The sequence below is a fragment of the Haliotis asinina genome, chromosome 5 (assembly GCF_037392515.1).
Source record: "Haliotis asinina isolate JCU_RB_2024 chromosome 5, JCU_Hal_asi_v2, whole genome shotgun sequence".
Lineage (NCBI taxonomy): Eukaryota > Metazoa > Mollusca > Gastropoda > Lepetellida > Haliotidae > Haliotis > Haliotis asinina.
In genome coordinates, this window is record NC_090284.1 from 32617938 (window position 1) to 32634567 (window position 16630).

The following is a 16630-nucleotide window of genomic DNA, read 5'->3' on the forward strand; positions in this document are numbered from 1 at the left end:
TCTGCCATCTTTGTGACTGTTGTTTTCACATGTTTCCTACGACATCCAAGACAAGCTTTGATGGCACGCTTGGCCAATTTCCTCACCTTCAAAGGCCAATATAGCTGTCTTTTTCATGCTATCATGTGTTCTTGTCCACCATGAGCTGTCTTAATGTGCTGCTCCTCCATAAGTAGATGAGTCACTGGATGATCATCGGGCAACAAGATCTGGTGCATCACTTCCTCTGGTACGTTCGTTTTATGAAGTCTTCCACTCACCCTGATGTGTCTACCATCAAACACTGGAGAAAGGGATAGTAACCTGCTTTTGACAGGAACCTCTTGACCTGATTCGAGGCAAGCTAGTTCAGATCTAAAAGAGTCTCTTTGTGCTTCTCCTTTCCAATATAGTTCTGCTTCATGGTAATCCTTGGCAGTAAGTGTTCCCTTGCGATATGCAACAATATTCCTGTATTTCAAAATTGAAAGGAAATTCAGAACTGCTTGAAGGATCAAGGCTGTTTGCCTATTTCAAAATGTTGATTGGGCTCAAAATGGAAGACAGTCGTACCTTCACCACTTCAGTCTCTGACTCTGTGCTTGTAGTCAACAAATGTTTACTTTTGACTTCCTGGTCATCATCAAAATTTGTATTGTGTACCCCGACTGTCGGCCAAGTACTATCAAATTGCCAAAGAAACTCTGGTCCTCGGAACCATGAATGTTCTTGTGATAGACACCTAGCTGCAAGCCCACGTGTACAAAAAGTCCACCGGATTATCTTACCCAATATGTGGTGCCATTGGTCACAGCTGGTTGTGTCAAGAATCTCTGCAACTCTGTTTGCTACAACAGAACTTAATCAAGAACTTGATTCTTACCTGGACAAACTCATTATGGCTGAAGTCACTTGCTGATACTCCCATTAAGGACCATCCTAGTACAGTATGAACAGCAATAGGTTCAGTTTTCACAACTTCCAACTGCAAAGGTGCCTTCGGTATATCCATTGTGATCAACATTTGAATCTGCTCAGGTTTGACAGGCAAAATGTTCTGCTTCTTTATGTGTTCCCATCTCTCATCATCCACACTGTGGCTGGCAATCAAATGCCTCGGATCCGACCGACCGGCCATGTTTCTTTAACATGTATAATCGGAGCATCTGGATCAAGAGCTGGCTTGACATCCAAAGAAACCTTCATTTATGGCTCTGTTGTTGTACAATTGATTGTTGTAACCTTTAGGGCTTGTCGGTCCCCTCGAAGACCCAGGTCATAAACAAGTTGTTCATGAATCAGTGTGGAATCACTTGTAGAGTCCAGCAATGCATACGTCTTCATCACTCTTCATCAATAGCCTCGCTGTCATCGGTCTCATCCCTGTACAGTTGGTTCATATTTTAAGATTATGACAAACCTCACCTCTACCTGAGGTTCATCGATGACAATTCACGGCTGAATTGGCAAGAAACAAAGTTGCATTTCTTGACACCTGGGTCTCATACAATAAAGACCTCCACAAAGTGGAGTTCACCATTTATTGCAAACCCACTGACACGCACTCATACCTGTTGTATACATCTTGTCACCCTAGACATCAAAATGAAAGGTCCTCTCAGTCAGTTTTTATGATTGAAAAGCATCTGTTCAACTCCTGACGAATATGAAATACACAGCCTCAACCTGAAAAAGTATTACCTAAAGCAAGGGTATCCAAAGAAATATATACAACAAAACAAAACCAGGTCCAACTTAAAGGATGGGAAATCTCTCTTATCCTCCCCCACGAAAGAACCACGAAAAAAAATAATAGAATGGTTCTAGTTAATAACTATAATCCCCTGAACACGGAACTCAACTCCATTGTCAGAAAACGCTGACACCTATTAAGTGGCTCAGACATCTGCCTAGACACTTTCCCCTCACCACATATTGCTGCTTACCACAAAAATAAAATTCTTAAGAATCACTTAGTCTAAGCCACTTTGACCTATCCCAGACAACTACCACAAATTCATCAATGATATGTTCAACAAAGCAAATTGCAAAAACTGCAAAATATTAAGCAACAGTGACACTTTCGCCAGTTCAGTCACCAAAAAGGCCTTCAAAACACAAAGCTACATTGCCAGTCCCGTAATGAAGCATACCTCCTCACTTGCAAACGCTGCAAGAAACAACATGCAGGTGAAACCAAAAGATGTTTCAGAATTCGATTAACAGAACACTATGCTGGTATCACACACAAGCACGACAAACCCGTCGCATTTCATTTCAACTCGGAACATCATGGCAAAAATGATTTACAATTCCAAATCATCACCCAACTCAAAGACAATCCGGACTCAGACAACCATGAAGAAAAGAAGATCTCTTGAATTAAAGTGGATATTTGAGCTCCATACGTTCCAGCTGCAATGACAGGATTGTAGGCTGAAACATCCTTTCGCCTTATCTACATATCTGGAGATTGTTCATACACAAAACACTGGGCATTTGCGTTAAGCTGTCTTGCTTGTGATTTTTGTGTTTTGTGTTTTACCTGTGATCCTAGCTCACAATCTCTCACTTGTTCCTGGGCATGATCCCTGATAGTTGGTGCATGTGTATTTTCTCTCATTTCAAGTCCATACTTATAATCCAATCAATTTTGCACCAATTCCTCCTTAGCTTGTCCCAGAAACTTGTGTTTATTTGAAAATCATCATTTTCTGCCATGAAATCCCATCATATTTTAGCCTGAAGATTAGCCATTTCTTGTGCATGTAATGCTTCCTGTTTTACTTGCTTTGCTTGCATTTCAGTCATTAGTTTGAGATTATTTGCTTCAAGCTTTGAGTAGTTAACCTTGTAGTCACTTGAATATAAAACGCTTTCATCTTTGCTTGCTCAGCCTTAAACTGCAAACTTGATTTGCTTGATCTACTTGGAATAGAACTTTCACCCTCATGACTTGGTTGACGTTTGGCTAATAACTGACAAAGAATTCAGAGATTTGCTGGTCAGAATAGCTCCTAATTCCTCTAACATCTGATAAGCAGTTTGTACTCTCCAACTACACCAACTTGCACTCTGTTCACGTTCATTGTCGTTCTCCAACACAGACATGTAAGCCTCATGTCCTACAAGAAGGGATTTTACGGCCCCTTCAATTTTCTGAAACGCCCGTGACAATGCATGCTTGGACTGCTTGTCAGTGATATACTGCCTGGCACTATTGATAAAACTAGTCAAGTGAGCTGCATAACCACTTCTGCTGTGTTTCAGTTCATCATGCTTCATTTGCGTTTCCTCATCCATTACTGTGTATTCATAATTCACAACGAAAAACCTTATGTTGGTGAGAGAACATGACGAATTCAGAAATGAGGCTGCGAATTAGGGTTTATTTTGGCAGCTGATACACAAGAAATACACTACTGACATGCTGACAGGATGATGTGCTAATTTGCGTTAACTTCACTCACATTCTCAGTCAAAAAGTCACGATGTGTTCCTTCATCGTCAGCCAGCTGTTTTTCGTTGTGATTCTCAAAAAAGCACATGGCGGTCCAAGAGAGATAACCCTTTTTAAATGATCATAGCGTACCACCATAAAAAAAAACAAAACAAAAATATATGTCTATTCACAACCTAGCAAAATCATTCACAAACTATCCAACAATAAGCATATAAATGAAAAGTGCAATATTTTCTACCTGGTTTTACCTCCCAAGTTTACCTGCAGCAGTGATACCGAACCCAGTCAGAGCCAGTGGATGTGCACACAGGAGTAACGCAGATTTTTCATTGGCCACTGGTTCATTTGCCGATATGCTAAGCTGTCTCTTTGTTCATGGCCTATAAGCCCGATAGGTGTTCATTGCATGTGGTCAGTGATTGAAGCTGTGCACTGCATATTGTTGTTAGCACACAGACAGGAAGACATATAAGTGTCAATAAACCAGACATTGACTTTTATCTGTGACAGTGTCTGCATATTACAATCAAAGTTTTTGTTGTTGTTTTTTTATGTAACGAGTAGATTATTGTTACCTGAGGGTGTCGGGGTGTTATACCCTTCTCCCTAGGCAATTTGTATTTCCTCCACTCTTTGTCTGGGGATGATGTAGTCAGACGGTATACTCAAGGATAAGTCCAGTTTGGCGTTCAAGTCCTTTTATTTTTGGTATAGTTTTTAACGAACAAAGGTCCTCAAATATTTCCTAGACTCTGGTCTAAACACAACAGTAGTTTACAATGTCCTGGAAGAACTTGTTGGTCTCTTGCACAACTTCTGATACTATAAGTTCATCTGAGCCATTCTCTCAATATACGGAGAGAACCTCTCAAGTCAACGGTCCAGAATCGTGCACCACTCACCGGACAACTAACAAAATAGAAGTCATGACAATTTAGGCTCCTCCCCCCCCGAAATAATGTCCTACGTCATACAAAAATGACTCATACCCAATCTTAATAATTAGTTACTTTCATTAGTCCCTTTTTAAGACTTTATCAGTACCATCAAATTCTTCCAGTGTAAAACATCTTCGTTAATCAACTTTTAGCCATCCATCAACCAAACATTGACATACCTGACAAAATATCAAATAATATTTCAGACTGGTAGGCGCCAGAAGATACTTAAACAAATTATTTCTGATCCTCTGCGTGTCCCTTTTATTGACACACTGACCATTAGTATCCGAATGTCCATTTGCCTACTCATGTATGATCACAAGGTCTTAGTTTCATGTTACTTCAGAGAAATCGCCATTTCCCCCCGGGAAAAGTGAATCCATAAAATTTGATTACTTGGTTAATGCACTTTCCCAGTACTTTGACCCTTCCTAACTTAACTTCAATTTCTCCTTATATATTCATCAATGTTTTATAAACTTCCTAACTCTAAATGTCCTGGTTATATTATTCACTTATTTGCGTACACAACCAAGATTAGACTACTGCTCACGACTTTATACTCCACTCAGGCATACTGTTTCAAGCTCTGCGAACCTATTCACTGCACATGTATTATCAGTGCAGCACAGAATAGGTGATAAAATCACATTTCCCTCCAGCGCTGGGGGAAAATTAGTGGATCATTTGAGCTCCGATTTCGCAGGCTTTTTTCAATAGCATTTTTTTGCCAACTTTATAGGTTGAATTGATGATTTGCTTTGGTTGCAAGTTGTGTTTTATGTTGCATGTGACCTTTAATGGTTCTTGAGATATCTCGCTGACAAGCTTAACATGAAGCTTATATGCTAAATCTACAAATTGTCACCATGACCTTGAAAATCAACCGAAGGTCACCAAAATTGACTGTGTCCTGCACCCTCCGTAGATAAAGCTTGGTTTTGAATATGAAGAAAATTCAGCAAACGGTTCTTGAGATATCCCGCTGACAAGGCAAAACGCTAAAGTCCCCTTGTGACCTTGAGATGATGGTCAAGGTCACTGAACCTGACTGAGACCTTTATGTTACTGTGATAAACCTAGATACCAAATATGAATAGAATCTAGTAAATGGTTCTTAAGATATTCATATCCGTACATATAGACAGGGCCCAATACTATACTCCCTGTTTAGTCAATCTTAGCTTGAGTTTGTAATGTCTGCCAATTTTGGTCTACAACTATTGAAGAGTTTATTTATGCTCCAGAAACAAAATGATTACAGACAGATGAGGTGGGGACTCTATCCCTCCGCATTGCATGCCGAGGGGATGATAATTGGACCTTTTATTACCAAAAAAAAATCTCTTTGTTAGATTAGTTGACAGTACTAGAAATACCCTATTGAACAGTGTCCTTTCTTTGTTGACTTCAGCACTCTGATTTTGGTGACCGACTCAGAAAATAGACAAAAAAAAATTGGACAAAGTCCTAAAATATATTTTATCACAAAGTTCCCTAACACTGCGCAAGGTTTCTGCTAATATTGGAGAGAACTCAAACAGTTTTGAAATTGGCAAACAATCCTAACTGGCTTATATTAATGCCATTCCATTTGTGAAGCTTCACAATTATTCATAATGTTGTGGATACTTCTAACACTTATCTCTTTGGCACCCCCAAAAATATGTTTCATCTTGACATTCTCCACCACTTTGCAAAGCTTCATGCTTAAGTCTGGCAAATATCTATATTACCGACAAGAAATAAGGGAACTAATGAAATAATAGCGAATTTGAAACTGCTTTAAATATCCACTAAATCAATTTTAGGCGTCAAGTTCAATATCTGGTGTGTCCACCATATTGGGCAACACATTCACGGCACTTTGATGGCATGCTGTTACTCAATTTCCAGATGGTTGCCCGTGGTATTGCCCGCCATTCCTCTTGGAGAGCTGCACCAAGCTGGGCCAGGTTGGCGGGTCCTGGGTCCCTGGCGTACACCCTTCGACCAAGAACGTCCCAGAGATGTTCAATTGGGGACAGGTCTGGGGACTTAGAGGGCCAGTCCAATGTCTGGATACCTTCTTGTCGGAGATAAGCGGAGACAATTAGGGCCCGATGTGGTCTGGCATTATCATCTTGGAATACAAAATTTCGGCCGATAACTCTAGCCAATGGAGCCACCACAGGACGCAATATTTGGTCAACGTATCGCTGACCAGTCATGGCTCCGTTAATGATGACCAAATCTGATCATCTGTCATGTGTAATCCCACCCCACACCATGACAGTACCACCTCCATATCGATCATGGTCAAGAATTGCTGCTCTGGCATATCGTTCCGACGTCAACAACGTTTTCTGCCATCTATGAATCGTAGGCAAAACCTTGACTCATCAGAGAACATGGTGTAACACCAGTGGCGCAGAGCAAGTCCCTGATGCTGCCTAGCCCATGCCAATCTTTGGCGCTTATGGTGAGTTGAAAGGGTGACACCCTTAAAAGGCCGTCTTGCTTTCAGACGAGCTTGATAGAATCGGTTTTTAACGGTTGAGGTTGAAATGCGTCTTCCAGTGAGTGTGCGGAATTCTCTATTGATGGCAGGGGCCGATTTAAACCTATCGTGTAGAGCAATTAACGTAATGAGACGATCCTGTCGTGGTGTCGTTGATTTTGGTCTACCACACCCAGGTCTCATTGCAACCCCACCCGTTTGACGGTACTTATCCCACAGGCGTGAAATTACACTTTTTGATTTACCCATCTGCCAGGCAACTTCACATAATGATGTCCCCCCCCCTCTATCATCCCCAAAATTCTCCATTTTGTTGCTTCACCGAGATACTGCCTCGGACGCATTTCTGTCAGAAAGTGTCAATCTCTATTGCATTAGTGACTGCGACTTCTCCAGTACATTTACAGGAGTTAACTTCTGTATGCACATGTAGCATGTGCTGGGCATGCATTATGCGAAATTCCATTGTCATTGGATGTTGCGTTTGGGAGATACGCCACGATAACGGACCCTGTCACAGTCAAAGTCATCTACATTCAATTTCTTGGTTCCCTTATTTTCTGTCGGTAGTATATTTTCACCTTTTGCCACTGCACTACAAGGCATGATGATCAAGATCTGACATAGATTTCCGACATTGCAAGCATTTGCTTTTAGCCAACAGACACAACAGACACAGAAAATTTCACAAAATGTCACAAAAGTCACAAAGTTAATAAATGTGATTGTTGCACAAAGCAATGCAAGTGTAATGACCAATCTGTTGAATTGATCTGGATAAATCACAGATAAAACAGTTTAAGCGATTGACAGCAGAACCACTTTTTCATTTTCCTTGATATGACACTTACAGAAACAATTGAGGTTTTAAAGGCCGCATTCTGATGTCACAAATTTAGGTGAGATATTCCACATCGTGAGGCCATATGATCTGAGGAACTGTGATTTAGGCATTGTTTTTCTTTTCCACTTTTCCCTATGTCTGTGGTAATCACAGAGCTAAGGCAAGAGGGAATGTTTTCAACTAAAATGCCAACACTTAAGTATTGTCGAATTTTTTTTTACATTTATAACTACAATTTACGTAGTTAATATGTAAAAGTGTGAAATATTTGTTAAACTTACTTCGACTTAAGTACAGTTTCAGTGGTAGGGATATAGGAAATGTGAAAAAAAGGACTTTACTGTTGACAGATTAATGCAGAAATGAGCAATGCAATGTCCAAAGCGACATATTTGTTACAAACCATTGCTTTATGCAAAATAGATTGTGATGATACTGTATTACAAACGACACTTTTTATATGCCAATTTTCATGCCCCCCGAATTAACTGAAGGAATTACGGCAAATTTGAAGGAATTGCATCTCAAATGTAAACAAATGCAGCCCACTTGCAAAACAGTTGCAGTGATATTGGTAGTTCAGCGGTAATAACATGAACACAACTCCCCTATCGGAAGGAATGTCGGTTTTACTTGAAACATCTCAGCCATCTTCAGAGATTTCAGCTCCGTTCCTTGATTTGTTGGTTGCATCCTGAAACTCATACATCAAAACATGGCGTCACTGGAAGGAGCACCCATCTTGGTGAGTTTTGTTATTAGTTTCTACTGCTTTCATTTTTATGCTTATCCATCTTTCACCCCCCCCCGTGTTGAATGCGTTTATGTATGAGTTGTTGTCGGAGCTATGGATTATTATTTTAGGAAAATATTGTCACTGCAAAAGAGCTTCATCAGTCATGCCCCAGGAGGTTGTTTACGCCTGAACATCGGATGCCTCCGGGGACATGACTTATGAGGCTCTTCTGCAGTGGCGATCTTTTCCTAAATAAATAATCTGTAGCTCCGACAACATCTCGTATATAAACCCGACCGATAAATCATGGAATGGAGCTGGAATATCCGAAGATGGCTGAGATGTTTCAAGTATTACCGACATTGCTTCCGATAGGGGCATTGTGTTTATGTTATTACCGCTAAACCACTGATATCACTGCAACTGTTTTGCGAGTGGGCTGCATTTGTTTACATTTGAGATGCAATTCCTTCAAATTTGCCGTAATTCCTTCAGTTAATTAAGGGGGGGTGGGGGGCCCGAATTTGACTTTGCTTCACTATAAATTATAGCTGCATTAAAAAATAACTTTAAAGGAGACTACTATTGTAATTTTAGGGGGGAGATAAAAAGCATTTTTGGGATGGAAAAATGCATTCTAAAAGTTGCCTTCCCTTATCAAATTTTTTTTTTATCAAAAAAAGTTTTTGTACTCTTTTATCCATTACAAAGACTTGTGATTAGTCTTAAGCAAAACAACTAATTCATTCTTATAACACTTCTGTCTAATACCGAGCGAGTTGCCAAAAAGTAATCTGCTTCACTGTCACCCACCAACGAAACTACAGACAGGTTACCTAACTCTGTCAACAGAGCATTGCAACGAACTGCAGAGATGTCATGTGAGATGTATAGAGATGTATAGAAAATGTGTACGTCACATTGCTGATTTCTCAATGTCAGCAAAGACACGCAGAATTGTTGCGTTGTCGTCAATTGCTCCCAGGGGTTGGATGATGTGTCACTATGAAAAGATATCCACCAGACTTTGGAGTTCATGCTGCATGGTTTGTTTGTGAGTGCAAAGCGAGTGTTGTGGAAGTTTGTAGAATATAATAAATCTCATGGTTCAACCCCTACTTCGCTTCCAAGATAGCGAATGCTATTTAGAATTATTTTCATCAAACTAAAACTTTGAGACTTCCTACTGGTAATTGATTGATCACCAAATGGATTTTGCACAACACAACTTGTAAAATAATGATTTCTTCCTTGAAAGCAAGGTTGTAGTCAAAGTGACAATAATATTGTAAGTAGTATTATATTGACACCCACCTCCCTTCCAAGAGTTGTCAGACTAAATAAACAAGAGTCATCAGAAGATGACATATCCCCCCCAGCCCCCACATATTTGAAAGGACAAATCATCTGACAGCTACTTTATGTTTTTTTAGACTAAAGTTTGAATCATTTCCATGGAAGTAATGAAAAACATAAATGCTATATATCTGTAAACAGCAAAAGGCACCACTTCATGATCCATCTCATATATCCCTCCCTTTTCAGACTCAGAGTCTGAATTGTTTCCATGGAAACCAGGGAAAAGAAATGGCCAAAATATGTAAACAGCGAAAGACACCACTTTGGGGTCTAGCTCACATGTCTGCCACGTTTTGCAGAAAGATACAAAGAAGTTTTCAAACTGCTCCAGAAATAAAGCCCCTCCCTCCCTTTCAAGACAAAGTCCAAATCGTTTCCATGGAAACCAAGGAAAATATTTAAATGACAAAAATCTGTAATTAGCAAAAGGCACCACTTTAAGATCTGTCTCATATATCTACCAAGATCTACAGAAACGTATAATGAAGTTTCAAGGCCCATCCCTCCATTTTGAGACAAGTCTGAATCGTTTCCTTGGTAACCATGAAAATGATAAATCACCAAAATCTGTAAATAGCAAAAGGCACTACACTGGGGTCTGCCTCACATATGGGCAAATTTTGCTGAAAGATATTAAGTAGTTCAGTAATGACGCGCACCAATTTTCAGACAAGTACAAATAGTTTCCAGAAAATGATAAATCACAAAAACCTGTAAATAGCCAAAGGCATCACTCTGGGGTCTGCCACACTTATCTACCAAGTCTTGCTGACAGATATTAAGAAGTTTTCGAGTTGTGCTCTAGAAACGAAACACATCTCTCACATTTGAGACTAAGTTTTGAAACGTTTGAAACAGAGAAAATACTAAAATACCAAAACCTGTAAATAGCAAAAGGCACCACTTCAGCTTCTGACTAGGATATCTACCAAGTTTTGAAGAAAAACTTTGAATGGTATTTGAGTTATGCTCCAGAAATGAAGCCACTTTGAGACCATGTCCGAAATGTTTCCATGGAAACCAAGAAAATAATAAATCACAAACAACTATAAACAGCAAAAGGCACCACTGAGAACCAAGAAAAACAAAAATGTCAAAAATTAGTAAATGACAAAAGGCACCACTACAAGATCTGTCTCACTAATCTGCCAAGATCTACTGAAACATATTAAGAAGTTTGAGTTGTGCTCCTGAAACAAAGCCCATCCTTCCCTTTGATTGTTTCCATGGAAACCCAGAAGGCCCACCATCTGTTTTGCTTACATTTTGTTCACAGGAGAGAATTGTACAGACCTGTCAAAACGGCCAATTTCAGATAATTAAATTTTGAAAAGAGTACTTTGATGACAGGGTTTCATTTATAACAATGCCAGTAAATGATTTATGCATTTTACCCCCTATAGAATATGTGATCTTTGATAAACAGAGGTGGGTATCATGTCAAATGTGCTTACTGATGATGGCTTCCTCTTTGGTCATATTTGACATTTGACAATTTGTCTAAGATCATGGGTTCTGAAGCAATAAAAGATGTTCCTGATGTTTTGACCTGGCTGTTAGACTGTACCAATATGAGCCGATTTTACTTCAAGTAAGAAAAAGTTTCAATGAAGATAAAAGCAAGAATCCCTTGAAACAGAGGCTCCAATTCAATTCAGTTCAATTCATTTATTCAGTATTTTGGTCATGTGGCCCAAAATACAATTGATTGTGATGACACTGCCGTAACACATGACAGAAATAACATACATACATCTTCATGATAAGGAAGACATGTTTCATGAAAAATGCAACAGAAGTTATGATATGGATATTTTTTGCATTAATGACAGATAGACTTTTGTAATGGTTATGATGTAAATATTTTGTGTTGGGGATCTGCATACCTTCCATATACAAATAACACATGGTACTCATTTTCTAGAACTCCTAGATTACAACTTGTGCATACAGGAATATTTTCATTAATACAGATTAACCTTAAATGAATGCAATGCAATACATAATTTACAATATGCACAAATCAAGGTCTTATCAGTTAATTAAGTGACATCTGATACATTTTGCTATAGTTTTGTACCTTTGAATGCTGTGACATTGTGATGGTGTACAGACGCTGAATGGCGTTTCCTTGAACAAATGTTCACTTTGGGGATTACACACGTCGCGCAAACCCATGACATGCATGGAATGCATGGTACCCACATGCCCCACAAAAAGCACTTTCTGTCCAATGTCGCAAAAGGTCTAAAATGAGACAAATTCGTGATAAGGTGCTCAGAACTTATCAGCATGGCGGCCACATCCAGAAGTGAGGAGATGGGAAATTATAGGCATGCATAAAACAGGAATGTCCACCAGAGCAATTAGTCATCAGCTGAACATTCATCACTCTATCATTAGCAGACCAGTGAGAAAATTCATCACCATCAGCCATGCCAGGCCAACCCAGGAAGACTACCAGAGTGGAAGATAATGCCCTGGTATGTCTTGTGCGATGTCAACCCTTCACCACAAGTGGTGTATTGAAAACCCTTTGGCTTCCAAACAGTGCTGTAAGCAACAGAACAGTGAGAAACAGCTTAAAGTCGATTGGCATTAGAGCACCACGCCTAAGTAAGCACCCAGTACTAACTAATCTCCATAATAGAGCCTGTTTGTATTGGCGTTTGGCCTGACGTCAGTGGAATTTGACGTCATGGAGGAAGGTCCATTGGTCGGACAAGAGCTGCTGCCTTTTACACGTCACAGGACCAAAAGGACCAAAAACACTGTCAAGAAACATGCAAGCTTCAGTTTCATTTGGAGGAGGGTTAGTTTGGTCTGGGGATAACTTTCCCATAATTGTAAGCTGGATCTTGTCACGGTTTGTGGTAATCTCAGTGGCAATCTCTACATCCGGGACATCCTTGACTCCGTCTTAGTACCTCATTTTTACAATCATGCTTTAGCTACTCGTCCTCTATTAATGCATGACAAAGCTCGGCCTCGCTATTCCTGTGCTATGAAGAAATATCTTTAGAACAACGCTATCACATAACTCCCCTTGCCTGATTTGAATCTTTTTGAACATGACAGCATGACATTATTGGACCATGAATCCCAAAAATGGAACCTCGTCCACAGAATCTTGCTGGTTTAAAGGCTGCATTGCATCGTAAGTGGCAGCAACTTCCTCTGGAACAAATTCGACAACTCACTGGAGACATGAGGAGAATGGTCGATGCTGTCATCTGGGCTCATGACGGGTACACCATTTTGTTGGTGATTTGGCTTCTTAAAACCCCCAAAAGACACTTTCTGCCAGAAATGAACTTAAGTCTCAACATAACTTTTCATGAAAAAAAAAGACATGTTAGACATTGATCAAAAAGTGAGAAATTTTCAGTACACTAGAAAAAGATATCTTTGAGATGACCCATTGTGCTTGCAGGTAACACATGCATTTCGTGCCATGTGAGTTGACAGTCCGTTGGCATACCTGGCTGCACCACCTAATTGACATCTAAAATCTGATCTATTGTTTTCAACAGCTACTGATATTTTTCCTAAGTTTGCCCGATTTTAGGAGCAAAAATGCTTTTCTGGATATCCTGTTATGCATCCCACTGAACTCCCATTGATGTGAGTTGTTTTAACATATGTCATTTGCAATATGTGCTTTAGGTATATACAGGTAACAACCTAAAATCAGTTGTTTTTTTTCCATTTCTGACTGTACTCTAGGCCATATCATTCCTGTGATGTGGAAGAAGTCCTGCGAAATAATGCTTTTGAGACTCTCCTTTGGTTTGCAAGGAACTCTGGTCTCAACCCCATCAAGCACATATGAGATATACTTAGTCATTTCATACATTTGAGATAAATAAGTGATTTTTCAAAATTTACTAGAAAACAGAGACAGCTGGAGGATACACGCAAGTTATCATACAGTTCCCAGTAGAGATGATGAATAGATTCTGACTAGTCTCTTTCTGTAACTCCAGACATCATCTCATGTATTCACAATTGAGAATGGTCATCCCATGCTCTAATGAATCCTTCTTGTGACCCAGGAATACTGAAGAATAAAACCCTGATTAGGGATCCAATGAGTTCAACTTGTTGACAGTCTTTTTGTTCAAGATTTTGTCTGTGGCTGTAATTGCCCTGGAATTGGAAATGATGTACAACTGGTTGTGACATCAACCACTTGTTGAATAGTTGGCAATATCCATCCTTGTCGGTTGAGGACGCACTGCTCTGTCATGGTAAAAATCCATGATGTCTGCAGACACGTACAAGATGGCATCCTACAAGACTTGGAGATACCAGTATAGTAAAGTGTGACCCTCACAGCAAGATCTGTCCATGTGTCTGAAGTTGGACAAGAAAGTGTGAACTGAGGTTGGCTTCTATCCATGCTTAGTCTCAGTCTTTCTCTGATATTCATCAGTGTAGTTCTGTGCATAGGACTTGTCCTGTTCCAGTACCGGAAGCTCAGCGTTGGCACTTATAATAAAAGCTTGTCTGCAAATGTTATATTTCAATGAGATGAATGCATGAACCTAGGTCTTTGAACAAGAGTTCTGTAGAGAACTCCAGATTGTTTAAAGTCTTCTCGCAGTGGTCTGTTAGTATCCTGCTCCATGTAGCCTCTGTGTTTTCTGCTACCAAAATGGTTTATGGATCTTGCAGTGACTGCTACAGTAAACTGGTGTATGGCTCTTGCCTATGCTGTTTCTCTCTGAAGTTGCATGTTTGAGTGTTTGACACAGTTGAGTCTATTGTAACTTTTCTGATAGTCTTTACACTGGCAGTGGTGTGTCCTTACACAACCTTGACAGTAGGTTGTCAGTGATAACACACTTACATCAGATGATGTCAGAAAACTCATTAACATATATACTTACCATCTGAAGGTGAAGTTCCACCAATCTCCCGCTGTCCAACATACAGTAATCCATTGGGTCCAACAGAACATGTTGCTTGATTGCAGAGAAGGTTTGATGATGCCTATTTAAAGAATGCAAAGACAAATTAAATTCTATGATGGAAATTTATCAACCTTTTCTGAAAGAGAACACAGAATAAAACTGGAACAAATTCTTGTACTTTGTTCCATATTACAACGGATGTAGATCATTATCTAGATGTGCAAGTGTACTGCCTCCCTTTTGATGAGTGTGTGTGATACTACCTTTACCTTAATGTGAGTGTGTTGAATGCTGCCTTCCTGTCTAGTTGTTATATATTCTACAGTCGCCTCAGTACTGATGTGTGTGTGTGATACTGCCAGTATCTTAACATGTGTAAGCTCTTTATAGTGACATGCCATGTCTGTGGCTTTGGATCTGTGGTCCATTTATGGTACGATCTATGGACATGTCCAGAGTGTCATGGAAAATCATGCTTTAAACTTCTATAGAATAGACCAATATGTAATTTTCCGAATACAAATTGATATTTTATACTTATCCTGTCTCATGCTAACTGCTTCCCTTGCGAAAGTTGTGGAACACCTGAAAATTCCTTGAAGTTCACCTTCTAGAAGGAAGCCGACGTAAAATACACTCATCTATGTGTAGCCTCCCTTTTCCCGTGCCCAGGCCATGCTTGTTACTCTCTCCTCGTATATCACCCAACATGCAAATATAGGAATTCAGCGTGCCTGTGCAGGGCAGCTGGGAGGGCTTTTAGTATAAAAGTATAAAATATCAAAAATATCAATTTTATTCAGAAAATTACATATTTTTCCTTATCATGACTCATGCTAATCGCTTACAGAAGGGCGGTGGATCAGGCCACGCTGGATTCTGCTGGCTGTCAAAATTACGTCCAATAATTTCCCCCACAAACGGGAACTTATAACGGCGATAATATGGTCCTGCCCTTCTAATATTCATTGCAGATTCTGGAGGGGATCACATCCAGTCTAACTTAACTTCAGCCAAAGGTTTCGCTGAATCGAATGTGTGACATCGAAAGTAACTAGCATCTTGCTAGTTTCTGATGCAACTAATTGTCGAGATATTGGCAAACACCGTGTTTGACTTCCAAAAGCAGCCCTCCATAATAGATGATAGCGAACAATTCCCATATAGCGCTAGAGCAGAAGCCAAGTCTCTGACTTCTTGTGGGTTGAAGGCTCACGGAGGTTCCAGTCCTGCTGCTTTATTGGCACTCAATGTAACAGCTCTGATCCACACTGAGATAGTGTTGCAGGATACTTCCGTAAGTGTCTCAGTAGATATAGGGATAAACAGGCGTTTGAAACGTTGCCTTCTAGACTTGGTATGTGCCATGTATATTTTCAATTATCTGACTGGACATAATGATAAATCTTGAGTTTCATGGGGTCCAGGGATTGCAGATTGATTTCTTGCAGTTGATTTCTTGCAAAAAAATCCCATCGCAGACCCAGATGAGCTGTCTGATGATGACTTGCATCAAAACTCATGCAGTTGAAGTCTAGAGCATGCATTTCTGACATTCGTGCAGCTGTAGCCAAGGCAAGTAAAAATAGCATCTTCTGAGTTAGCAGTTCAAGTGAGGTGTGATCAAGCAGCTCACAGGCATCACTTGCGAGATGTTGGAGTATGATGTTTAGATCCCATGCTGGAGCTCTACGTTGTTGATCTTCCAACTTGAAGGAGCGTAACAAAGCAAGTAGCTCAGGTACTTTAGTCAGCTTGGTCCCTGTTTCCATGGTGATGACTGAGCTAAGAACTGCCAAGTATGTAGATAATGTAGAGCATATCAGACCTCTGGAATATTGTAGGAGACATAAAAATTCTGCTATCTGCGGATATGTTGTCTTCATTGCTGT

At 39.9% G+C, this 16630-nt stretch overlaps 1 protein-coding gene across 3 annotated transcripts in view; it reads right to left on the reverse strand.

The window, feature by feature from the left end:
• The window catches only part of LOC137283769 (protein N-terminal asparagine amidohydrolase-like), a 636304-nt gene that overhangs the window by 551318 nt on the left and 68356 nt on the right, over positions 1 to 16630 (reverse strand). For all 3 annotated transcript variants that reach the window (XM_067815452.1, XM_067815451.1, XM_067815453.1), the window contains one exon: positions 14715 to 14817. In XM_067815452.1, coding sequence (XP_067671553.1) covers positions 14715 to 14817 — 103 coding nt within the window. The remainder of the gene's footprint in view (positions 1 to 14714; positions 14818 to 16630) is intronic.